This window comes from Schistocerca gregaria, chromosome 7 (assembly GCF_023897955.1).
Source record: "Schistocerca gregaria isolate iqSchGreg1 chromosome 7, iqSchGreg1.2, whole genome shotgun sequence".
Classification (NCBI taxonomy): domain Eukaryota; kingdom Metazoa; phylum Arthropoda; class Insecta; order Orthoptera; family Acrididae; genus Schistocerca; species Schistocerca gregaria.
This window is the reverse complement of record NC_064926.1, coordinates 569,502,172-569,514,566: the sequence shown is the minus strand read 5'-3', so window position 1 is coordinate 569,514,566 and position 12,395 is coordinate 569,502,172. Positions and strand designations below refer to the sequence as shown.

Here is a 12,395-nt window from a genome sequence, read left to right as displayed (position 1 = left end):
GTTTTTTTTCCCCAGTTCCATCTGCGTTAGCACGTACCTGAACCGTTATTCGTTCTTTAGATAGTTTGCCACCAACACATTTTTTGGTCTTGAGTTTCAGAGTTTTGTCAGGTGTTAGTTTAAAGCAAATGCCAGTCTCGTCTGCATTAAAGATGTCACAGTCTGAATATCCTTCATGAATTGTAGGACAGGCGGTAGCGAACTATTGTTAGATTGTTTCAGTAATCACACTGTTGTTCTCACAGTTCACTCTGCCAAAAGTAATGCTGTGATGTTGCTTGAATCTATCAATCCAGCCGTTGCTGCACACAAATTCCTCATCTTTTAATTTCTTGGCAAATTCTTCTGGTTTCACCATTAGGAGATGCTTCTCTGTTACTTAAAGCACTTAAGCAGAGCTTCATCCAGGCCGCTGCGTTCATCTTATCGGAACGGCTTATTTTTGCATTCATTTTGTTAAAACGCAGAAACAATATTATCCCTGTTCTTCAAAGTCGTTTGGACTGTGGAATTTACGCGGCCAAAATGACGACACACGTCAACTTTTTTAACTCCATTCTCGATTTCATGAATCACTTTCCCTTTTTCGTCCAGCATTAAAATTTTTTTACTGGGCATGCTGTTCTAGAATGTTATGTAAAGTGACCACCTCAAGCCTATTGTTGACGAGTGCTGTGACCGTTACGAGTACTGTAGTATGAATGCGCTAGGGTAACAATGAGACGAGGCGTCTATGCTATATCTGTTGTTGACGGAAGGGCAGAGAGATCAATATGCCATGTTGGCATATTACAACAACAGATTTACCTCTACAGTATATCGACTCTTGGAGAATCTTGTTGCTAACTGAGATTGAAAATGACGTTGTGTACGAGGCACACGCAGATACAGTTGTCCCATTAAGCAAGGATGACGTACAAAAAAAAAAAAATCACAACGTTATAGCCGAGTTGTCATTGAAATTGATGTCGTTACAAGAAAGTCCAACTGTATAGGGGGGGGGGGGGGGCAATCAAAGTTTCCGTTTGAGGACGTTGCTGCAACGTGTATGTAACTTAGTGCGACTCCGATGCAGGTACACAAGCAGCAACATCTGGGAAAAGGATAAGTATGGCTTATGTGTCTTTCCGACATTCGTGCGGTAAATGTGAAAACGTGAACTAGGTCGGCGTTATCACCAAATACGTCCAAACAGAACTTAGGTGCCGTTATTCTTTCCTTGGCTGGCGAAGGACGAACACCGGTAGCCATCCGTCAGAGAATGGAGAATGTGTATGGGGCAGCACGTCTGTCAGAAACCACTATTGCGCAATGGTGCGGAAGGTTCCGTGCTGGTCGTGACTCGACACAAGACGGCGGTCGATGTGTGAGGCCAGCCTCGTCAATGTCAACTGAAGTGGGAGACACTCGAGAATCCGCCCTATACTCTTGATATCTTCTGGTGCGATTATCACACCTGCGGTCCTTTATTAAAAACCTTGAAGGGTCGACGATTCCCGTCGAACAAGGACGTACAGCAACCAGTTACGGCCTTCTTCACGCAGCAGGACACGGTGTGCCTTCAGCACGTTGAGTCTGTGGGGTGTTTGCCTCAGGGCTCACGGCGATGCAGTTTCTGGACTGTACGGTCTCCGAAAACGGACTTCTCGATCGCTGTTACGGTACAAATGCCCATGTCATCGACTGGTGACCGAAGCTCGTAATTAAGAGTAACGTGAATGTAACATAAGACTGTTAGTTAACTGTGATTCTGAGCCAAAAGAATGAAATTACATTTACTGTGCCACTCAAATGCAAGAGAACTGTATTTATATATTCCCTCTTGTACGTTTACTTAAACTTGCAAGAACCAGAACAAGAAAATTAATTGAACACAATTTTATTGCATTAAATATGGTTGTGGCAAGAACTTAGTACCAACGTTTGCTGAGTTACAAGTAACCATGCACCCATAATCGCACTCAGCTATTCGACATATACTGACGCGCACAACAGACTTAACTAGCGGAATATTGTAAACAAGCCAGCCCCAAACACGTGTATTCTCGCTGTCAAATTCAAATAGCGTGGAGGATGTGGATCTCGGCTAATCAGAACAAAGCACAGTTATGATAGGTTCGTGCGCGCCCCGTAGAATAACGAGTTGCAACTTTTTTTATTTCGTAATGTTATTCACTTATTACGTTAGAAATGAGTATCTGAAAAAGAAGGTAAACGTACTGAATGAACGGGAGCAGATGTGAGTGTTATTCCAGCAAATAGCAGAAGAATTGCAGGAAGGGATGTGGAGCAAACACTAACGTTCGTTGATGCTGTTACAATAACAATGTTGGCGTAGGTCGAGAAATTACGACTGGAACAACATTTCATTTTAAAGAGAAAATGTATATTACATTAATTTTTGAACTAAGAGGCTGACTGAGTTTAATATTCTTTTTCAAAAATACCCGTGCTGGCGGCATATCACTCCGCTGTAGAATTCCGATATGGTGTGGTGACTTCGACGTGCGATGCTGGTATTTGCTGATTCTCCCTAGAAAAAGACCTCATATGCGAAATATATGTGTTGCAGGTAATTACAGGACTCTTGTACTGTCGCAGCTGTCATGTGGTGGGGTTGCAGTTCCAGAGTATGCACAATTTGAAATACGCGGCACTGACACTTTACGGAGTATATTACCAGATGCCTACGCCAGAAAGCGAACTCTCCGGTCGCTTTTGTAACCCGTTCCAGCTGAACCGACCGAGAGACAGATTGCTAGCCATGAACTCAGATATGTAGCTGAACGTGTGGCGAAACGGAGTGGATAATAAGAAAATGAAGGCCTTCGTAAGTGAGTTATTGCTGTTCGTTCTCACAAAATCAAAGAATGGGGTGGGTTATCTACAAAGGCGTGCTGCAAAGCAATGCCTCCGAATTTTTTATATCATACTTCACAAAGCTTTTTCAGTAAAACGAACGTTATTAACGTCCTACATGTTTCTTCTTCATGTCTACATATTTATTTCTCAAGATAGTCACCCTGACGCAGAAGACGTCTCTCCCGATGAGAGACCAGTGTCTTGTTACGTCACTGGAGAACGTTTGTCCTTATTCAGGGAGCCACAAACTCACCTCTGCTTGCAACCGTTCACCACTATGAAAGTGAAGTTCTCGAATGTGTTCTCTAAGATATGGAAACAGATGAAAATCGGATGGGGCCATGTCGGGACGGTATGGAGGATGGCAAATGGCAATGAATCCAAGGCGTCCGACTGTTGGAGATGTTGCAGCCTTCCCGTGTAGTCTGGCACTGGCATGCTGAAACAGGAGGGGGGGGGGGGGGGGGGGGGGGAGGCGGTGCTCCAAATGTGGACGAAATCTTCGAATTGGAAATTCGATTACAGAGCGCTGTTTCTCACGCTCCGACATAGTTAAGCTCCACGCAGCCATGTTACACGCTACAGTTCGGACCCCTCTTGCAGTTGAGGGCTGCAAACGTGCAGAAATGAAGAATGTTGTTCTTGTGGCCTTTATTTCTAAGACTGGTTTGATGCAGCTCTACATATTACTTTACCCTTTGCATGTTACTGCAACCAATGTCTGCCTACTGTATTCATCTCTTGGTCTCCCTCTAAGATTAATATCCCTTACACTTCCCTCAAATACTAAGCTGGTGATGCCCCAATTTCGCAGAATGTGCCCTACCAACCGATCCTTTCATCTAGTCAGGCTGCGCCAAAAATTCTTTTCTTCCCAATTCTATTCTGTAGCTCCTCATTGGTTAAGTACCTATCCGTGTAATCTGCAGCATTCTTCCGTAGCACCATATTTGAAAAGCTCCAATTCTTATCTAGTCTAAACTGTTTATAGTACATTTTTCACTTACATACACGGCTAGACTCCATGCAAATACTTTCAGAAAATTCTTCCTAACACTTAAATCTATATTCCATGTTCACAAATTTCTCTTCTTCACAAACACTTTTGTTGCCATTGTCAGTTCACATTTTATATCCTCTCTACTTCGGCCATCATCAGTTGTTTTGCTGTCCTAATAGTAGACTTCTATTTCCTTAAGTGTATCGTTTTGTAATCTAACTTCCTCAACGTCACCTGACGTGACTTCATTATCCTTCTTTTTCTTTTGTAGATGTTCATCTGATAGTCTCCTTTCAAGCCACTCTTCATTTTGTTCAACTGGTCTTCCACATCCTTTGCAGTATGTGACAGAATTACGTCATCAGCAACCCTCAAAGTTTATGTTTCTTCTCCCTGGATTTTAATTCCTTATCCAAATTGTTCTTTGGTTTCTTATGTATGCAGAATAAAGGATGCTAATAAGGATATTTTTGTTTGGAAAGCTTTAAGTCATGTCACCTATGAAGCTGGGTTGCATAACGTTTCAGCACACCCTCATATTTACTGAATTGATAGTTTTGGTCCACATTACTCCTTATGAGCACACGCACACAAAACAAGAAGCGCATATTAATTCGTCAAATACGAGTAAAGCAAACGAAAATACAAGCGGTAAATGTCGTGATGATATAACTGAATCTCAGCTCTGCTTTACGAGCCCACTAAGGATGTGAAAAGAAAGAGTGACACGTTTCACCGTGTCTACTGGTGCACGCGTTTTCGGAGGTGGACGGGAAACGCATTTAGTGTTACGTCGAGGCAGTATTTTGCCGACTTCGTTCGACACCTCGCCGCTGTAAGACAGATACGGCAGTCTTAACTTTCTCGCCGTGTACTGTTTGCTAGGCTTGTACCTTCTCCTTGAAAGCAGATCCGCCAAACCTGTTCTTCCTGAATGTTCCTTAAGGTAGCATTGCGTAGTAGGTGGTGTGGTGTATCTGCGATACGCTAACAAAGTATCGAACAAAATCGGCGGGATCTTGGCTCGCTGTAACATTAAATGTGCTTTTCGCCCACCTGCGAGGTGCCGCGGCTAGCACTGTATTTAACACTAAATTCTTCTAGAATCTTCATATGGAAATGATGCTCTAAGCCCCCCCCCCCCCTTTCTCTAACGCCGACCTATGCTGTTGCACATGGATTAAGAAGAAACGCGGACTGAATGTAATCGACCCTGCAAGTGGAGTAGAAAAGAGTTTGGCACCAGCAATAATTTAATTTGATAAAAATTAATTTGTATAAAAAAAAGTTTCATTAACGTGGTGAGCAATGAGAGGGTTGCTCTACCGATCTACATAATGAAAGTTCTGCCCAAAATAACAATTTCATTTATTATGACTAAACTCAAAATAATAAACAAAACACATGAAGCGTTTACAATACGTCAAATTGGATACTCAAATAAATGCTGTGAAGGTGAAGTTGCCCATAAACTAGCTTGTGACATTTATGACCAAGTGGTATATGGAGCCAATTCCTTGCAACTCAAGTCTTAAGAGAAACGCTCAGGCCACCTAACATTAATTGTTGCTACAGTAGTGAGAACTCAGACAATGAACACCCAAGACAGAACCACCTTAGAAAAGACGGGAACAGGCGCGCTCTGCTGAGCTCTGATTATCACAGAGCAAAATTCCCTAATCTGCCGGTGCTGCGGACATACATTACCAAGCTGTCTTCTTAACTGCAAGGACACGATCTGGCGTACCGGAGTCGATGGCTGGTTGCTGATGTTAATGTCACGAGTATAGCCCGAAACAAATTATCCTGGTCTGGTTGTTCCAGACTAAAGACTTCCTAACAATTCAAATGCACCTCTGAGGGAGACGAAGACGGCTTACCACACAATTACTGACGGTACAGTGATTTTAACAAGCGAAGTCACATAGTAACTCCAATACAGTCAACTTTAGCCAAAACTGCTCAAGACGGACAACATAGGCCGCTTGTAAGCAGAACGCTCAATTGCCAACTGTACTGGGAAAGTTACGCTGAAGTCGAAACTTCAGCAACTTCGTCAAATGGGTACAATTAAGTGAAAGTATATTAAACAACGGAAAGCAGGTTGTCCAGAGCAGCGAAAGCTCAGTCTTGTAACGTACTCCGACTGAAAGGCGAGAGTTGACTCTACCAAGAGCACCGTTATAAGCAGAACACAGGACAATACCACCCCCATCACAGTGGTCGTAGTTAAACGTGCCAATCAGGAACTGGAAAACCGGTGTAAAATTCCACTCTATTGCCGAAGCCCTACTATTCCACCAATGGAGATACCAGACGCCAATTTCTGCGCCGATTTTGCTACGTCACGGAGCTATCCCCTGATCAAGCCAATCACAGTTATGATTTTGGAGAAAACGTGGGTGTTTGCCCGTTAAGACTGCCTGGGATCACAACTCATTCCCACGCCTCGCTCATAGCCCATCATAAAGCGTTTACACTAAGTTTCTGCGAAGTAACGGAACCTCTAACCCCAGCCGCTCTTTCAGGCCCGTGTGGGCGTGTTGTCTCCGCTCTTATCACAATGTTGGCGTCTGGACAGCATCCACTCGGATCCCTCACACCCGTTAGCATAACCCTTTCAAGATCAGCAGAACCCGCCTGTCACCGGACCACCCCGGTGATGAGAGACGCTGCGTGGGAAGTCCACGTGTGAAGAAATAGCAACTTTTCACCACATGCTATTAGAGAGGAAAATACCCATATCTTCTGAGTTCTCAATACTAGCCTTGTAATGACCATACTTGACTGTTGTTGTTGTCTTCAGTCCCACTTTCCCAAATCTAATTACTCAGAGTAAGATATAAATATGAAAAGGGGCAAGTCACTGTATGCATCGCAAAGGTATTTCACCTCTCACACCTTCGAAAACACGTAAACTATTAGGTACAATGAAAGACGACTTGGGGCTCCATAAACCGGATGCATGCCGTATTCCGTGTAAATGCGGCAAGGCACACACCAGGCAGACTGTGTAGACAATCGAAGAAAGATGCAAGGAAGATGGAAAACACGCCAACGTTAAGCAAGCAACGAAATCTGCGGTTGCAGAACATTGCAAAGCTACGGGAGACTCAATAAAGTGTGAAGAAACGGAACTATGAAGACAGACCTCATCGTTTTAGGAATGTGCTCCGAACAAGAGTGTTGACATACAAGTGGTCGACGGGTTAAACAACAGAGACAGTGGCTACACCCTAAGCAAAGCTCGGGACCCCGCGTTCAGCAAACTAAAATCACAGCATTGGCCGAGGGTCACGTCCACTCCCGCCAGGTTCTACAGCAGCACCGAGGGTCAGCGGTTCGTTGCCAGCCGTCGGTGATTCCGTCACCCCACCACTCTATCCGATCCGGCGCGCGACCGGTCAGCGGGGGAAGGAGTGACACCGGTCACATTATACAGGAGGTGGTATACAGCGAAAACGCTCGTTCTAAACGTATCACCTGAAGATGACGGCAGGGTACGCTGTCGAAACATAGTGTTACAAGGACGACTGTACCCAGCTGGACACCCGAGAACAGCATAAAAAGTCAATTTGCAGGGAAAGATTGAGATAAGGTAGTTTTTATAGTATCGCCATATACCGTGTTTCACTTCACACCGTCATCAGATCTGGTGATCTGCTGTACAGAGAGTTAATATTAGAATAGGCAGAACAGAATTACATAAAATAACAGGCCTAAAGTAATAATGGTGATGCATACTGTGCACCCATTGGGCACGTAATTCAATTTACGCATCACCAGAATTACTCTAAGCATTTTTATTTTATAAAAGTCTGTTCCATCACCCTAATGTTAGTTTTTTTGCGCTGAAAATCTCGCGGTTCTGTAAAGGGACACCCATTATATGTAGTAGTAATAAATAGTACTTACGAACCACAACAAGGGTAGATAACAGATATTTTTTAAGCCACCCAATAATGCACTTTCCCATGTCGTGAGAGAGAAATCTGCTCTTTGTGTGGTTTTGCATCTGGGTGGTTCTAATCCTATTACCGTTAGAAAAGGATAAAAATAAGTATTTTAACTGCCAGACCGCTATCCCATGTAAGCAGTGAGACTGTATCTTTTGTTAAGAGAACTTCCTCCAGTTTTCTCTGAAGACATGCTGGTGAAGCATACTAACAAGAGGCTCTTTTTAACAGAGATGGTCGCTTGTAGTAGAATTTACTTGGTATTGACTGGGTTAAAAAATGGTTCAAATGGCTCTGAGCACTATGTGACTTAACTGCTGTGGTCATCAGTCCCCTAGAACTTAGAACTACTTAAACCTAACTAACCTAAGGACATCACACACATCCATGCCCGAGGCAGGTTTCGAACCTGCGACCGTAGCGGTCGCACGGCTCCAGCCTGTAGCTCCTAGAACCGCTCCGCCACTCCGGCCGGCCGTATTGACTGGGTTCAGAGCTTTGTTCACGAACTAAGGTATTTATGAAGTCCCACTCTGCTCCAGATGCAACACCCAGTGTCAAAGACGTGGGGCTGCAAACGACTGTCCCGTGGTACAGTGACAAAGCGGTGTGCTCGACAGAAGCGACCTCCCATGGGGTGGAGACCCCTTACGACGCTCATTCACAGCCCAACTGGTCTGCCAACTAGTTCGCCAGCATGCTCGCCGACCCCTGTGTGTGTGGACACCTGCGAGTGCTTGATGGGCCATACCTGTCTGCGCTGACCGTTTGTGTGCGTGCTGGCAGTTGCCGGTCGGGGCTAGGAGGTATGTCGAACCGATGGACCCAACTGCGGACCCATCGCTACCTACAGACAATCTGCTTGGGGCAGACCCACTTGGCAGTCTCGTCCTTCTGGGTATGGGGGCCTTTAGAATTCGCCCCACCTATAGAGACATAACTGCCACCAGGAAATGGCCTCCCACAATACCTGTTCTGTCGCTCATTGAAAAGGCTTGGAGCCCTCTCTACATACTTCTAGTCGAAGATGTAAATTTGTTTTACTTTTTCGTAGATAATAAAGAGAAGTGGCTCTGGGTTACCACGAATTTCGTCTTCAATTCAGTGCTTCAGTTCATCGAGCGTTCTTGGCCAAGCCATGTAGACCTGACTCTTACGGTAGCCTCCCAATAAAAATCCCAAACTTGCAAATTCGGTGATCTTGGGGCACAGACAACGTGACAGAAACTTGAGATCACACGATTACTGAAGAATTATCGCACAGCCGCCATTTATTGCCTTGCTGTGTGCAATCCATCCTGTTGTAACAAGGTTTAGTGAGATTGTGGAATATTCTTCAATGCAAGTACAACAAAGGACTGAACATCTGAGCTTACCGATCCGAAGTGACAGTCACAGTGATCCGCTCTTGAGTTTCAAAAAAGTGAGGTTCTATGACTCCATGTGACGAAACTGCACGCCATAGTGACACTGTACTGACGTGTAAAGGGCTTTCATAAACTTCATTGTGGTTGCTGTATGTTCAGTGACGGTAATTCCGCTTATTTGCGTAACCTGTGAGATGAAAATGGGCCTTATCTGATATCCGGAGCTTGTCCAGAAATCCAATGTCCTCGTTTACGTTGGCCGTAATTTGCTGACGGGACTGTAACCACAACCGGTAATCGTTCTCCTGCAGTTTTTGTACGATTTGCAGCTTGTACAGAAGGAAATCACATTGGAGAATTTGACAGACACTATTTTGGAACACTCTGCCCACAGTAGCCTGCTTACGAACTGAACGCCCTGGGGTACATAAGACCGAAAAGAGTACAGTTTCGATGTTCTGTGCAGTACGAGCGCTGTCTGTCTGTCTCTTGTTTTTTTAGCATGTCCAGACTGTTCAACAGTTTTAATCAAAGTTTTTATACGGACTTTCGAGGGAACGCAACCATGACATCCTAAGTTGAAAAAATCTCGGACTCCCTCTGCGCACTTTAGAAACTACCATTGTTTTTGGAAAATATTTTTATGGCAGAAGCACACTTCTCACCATCCCACTGATCCATGATTAGTAAATGTTTCCAGTGCCATGTCACAGTTCTACAATGCTGCCAGCTCTACGTGGCTGCACTATGCATTTCGATTGTCTGTGTCGCGCTGAATATATTCTGCGTGATACAGGTTTAGTTCTGGTGCTTCCCTAGTTTTTTAGCGGTTTGTGCACAGACAGTGGTGCTCTCATGTGTAAGCCAAGGAGCTTTGTGCAGTCAGCAGAAACTGTTCTTGGGATACCTCACACCTTTTCATCTTGTTTCCTAGTCCCAATGGAGCAACTCATTTAATGCACTTTATACTATTGTAACTAACATTGAATCTTGCTGTTCGATCTGAATGAAAAGTGTCGGCGTACACTTACGCTTGCAGTGCGGCTTGTGGGCCCACCCCATCTTCTCGAGGGAGGGTGACTTCCCAGAGGTGGTGAAGCTGAGGGTGGCGGCCAACAGCAGGAAGGAGGGGCGCACGAGGTCACGCCTGCCGACGCTCTCCCCAGCGGAGGTCGACCTTATCAGGGGTGAGTGCACTGCCACGTCACACTTCATTAAGGTCCGTAACTTCCAAGATGTTTATTGAGCGGCAGCTGTCTTTCAAGGGCGTTTCACACATAACTTCAACGAAATGGAACGGAACGGTAGGCGACATCTGGTACAGAGCAGAGTGAAGAGTCTGAATCAGAGACTCGGGTGGTTCCGCGACCGTGTAGGCTGAGGATTCCGCGACTTTTACAGTAGGGTGGTGAGGTCCGGGTTCCGCTAAATACACTAATCGCCATTAAAATTGCTACACCAAGAAGAAATGCAGACGATAAACGGATATTCATTGGATAAATGTATCATACTAGAACTGACACGTGACTACATTTTCACGTGATTTGGGTGCATAGATCCTGAGAAATCAGTACCCAGAACAACCACATCTCGCCGTAATAACGGCGTTGATACGAATGGGCATTGAGTCAAACAGAGCTTGGATGGCGTGTACAGGTACAGCTGCGCATGCAACTTGAACAAGATACCGCAATTCATAAAGAGCAGTGACTGGCGTATTGTGACGAGCCAGTTGCTCGGCCACCGTTGACCAGACGTTTTCAATTAGTGAGAGATCTGGAGAATGTGCTGGCCAGGGCAGCAGTCGACCATTTTCTGTGTCCAGAAAGGCCCACACAGGACCTGCAACGTGCAGTCGTGTATTATCCTGCTGAAATGTAGGGTACCGCAGGGATCGAATAAAGGGTAGAGCCTTGGGTCGTAATACGTCTGAAATGTAACGTCCACTGTTCAAAGTGCCGTCAATGCGAACAAGAGGTGACCGAGACATGTAACCAATGGCACCCCATACCATCAGGCCGGGTGATACGCCAGTATGGCGATGACGAATAAACGCTTCCAATGTGCGTTCACAGCGATGTCGCCAAACACGGATGCGACCATCATGATGCTGTAAACAGAATCTGAATTCGTCCGAAAAAATGACGTTTTGCCATTCGTGCACACAGGTTCGTCGTTTGAGTACACCGTCGCAGGCGCTCCTGTCTGTGATGCAGCGTCAAGGGTAACCGCAGCCATGGTCTCCAGGCTGATGGTCCATGCTGCTGCAAACATCGTCGAAGTGTTGGTGCAGATGGTTGGTGTCTTGCAAACGTCCCCAACTATTGACTCAGGGGTCGATACGTGGCTGCACGATCCGTTACAGCCATGCGGATAAGATGCCTGTCATCTCGACTGCTAGCGATATGAGGCCGTTGGGATCCACACGGCGTTCTGTGTTACCCTCCTGAACCCACCGATTCCATATTCTGCTGTCAGTCATTGGATCTCGACCAACGCGAGCAGCAATGTAGTGATACGACTAACCGCAATCGCGATAGGCTACAATCCGGCCTTTATCAAAATCGGAAACGTGATGGTACGCATCTCTCCTCCTTGTTCGAGGCATCATAACAACGTTTCACCTGTTTGTGTATGATAAATCGGTTGGAAACTTTCCTCATGTCAGCACGTTGTAGGTGTCGCCACCGGCGCCAACCTTGTGTGAATGCTCTGAAAAGCTACTCATTTGCATATCACAGCATCTTCTTCCTGTTGGTTAAATTTCGCGTCTGTAGCACGTCATCTTTGTGGTGTAGCAATCTTAATGGCCAGTGGTGTAGGTCAGCAGGCCATTAGACGCAGGAGGCGGCAACACAGTTACCAGGAGCTGTGTGTCGTGGACTGGGTGTTCTTTTTTAGATTATAAGGTCTCGGGGAAATATAAAAAGGGCTTTTGTATCAAAGGAAGAATGCAGATATGGGAACCCTGGGTATACCAATTGTAAATTGTCCTAGCTGTGTTGTGATAGTTCCATAGCTCCAAGCGCTGGTGGAAAGCACAGATACTCAAATCGTTAAGGCCCCTGAAAGATGACTAAAGCAGGAGTTAAGTTGTCGAAGTTTTTGCGAAGGATTTAACGGTGTTCAGAAAGGATAGGCTAGATGCAGTTGGCAGTGGTGTGTTTGTTCTCTTGTAGCATAGTTGAAGCAGATAGTTCCCGTGACTTA

General features: G+C 45.3%; 1 protein-coding gene across 2 annotated transcripts in view; it reads left to right on the top strand.

Moving 5' to 3' along the window:
* Positions 1-12,395, top strand: part of LOC126281952 (myrosinase 1-like) — a 193,555-nt gene that overhangs the window by 156,913 nt on the left and 24,247 nt on the right. For both annotated transcript variants that reach the window (XM_049981315.1, XM_049981314.1), the window contains one exon: positions 10,225-10,372. In XM_049981315.1, the coding sequence (XP_049837272.1) occupies positions 10,225-10,372 (148 nt within the window). The remainder of the gene's footprint in view (positions 1-10,224; positions 10,373-12,395) is intronic.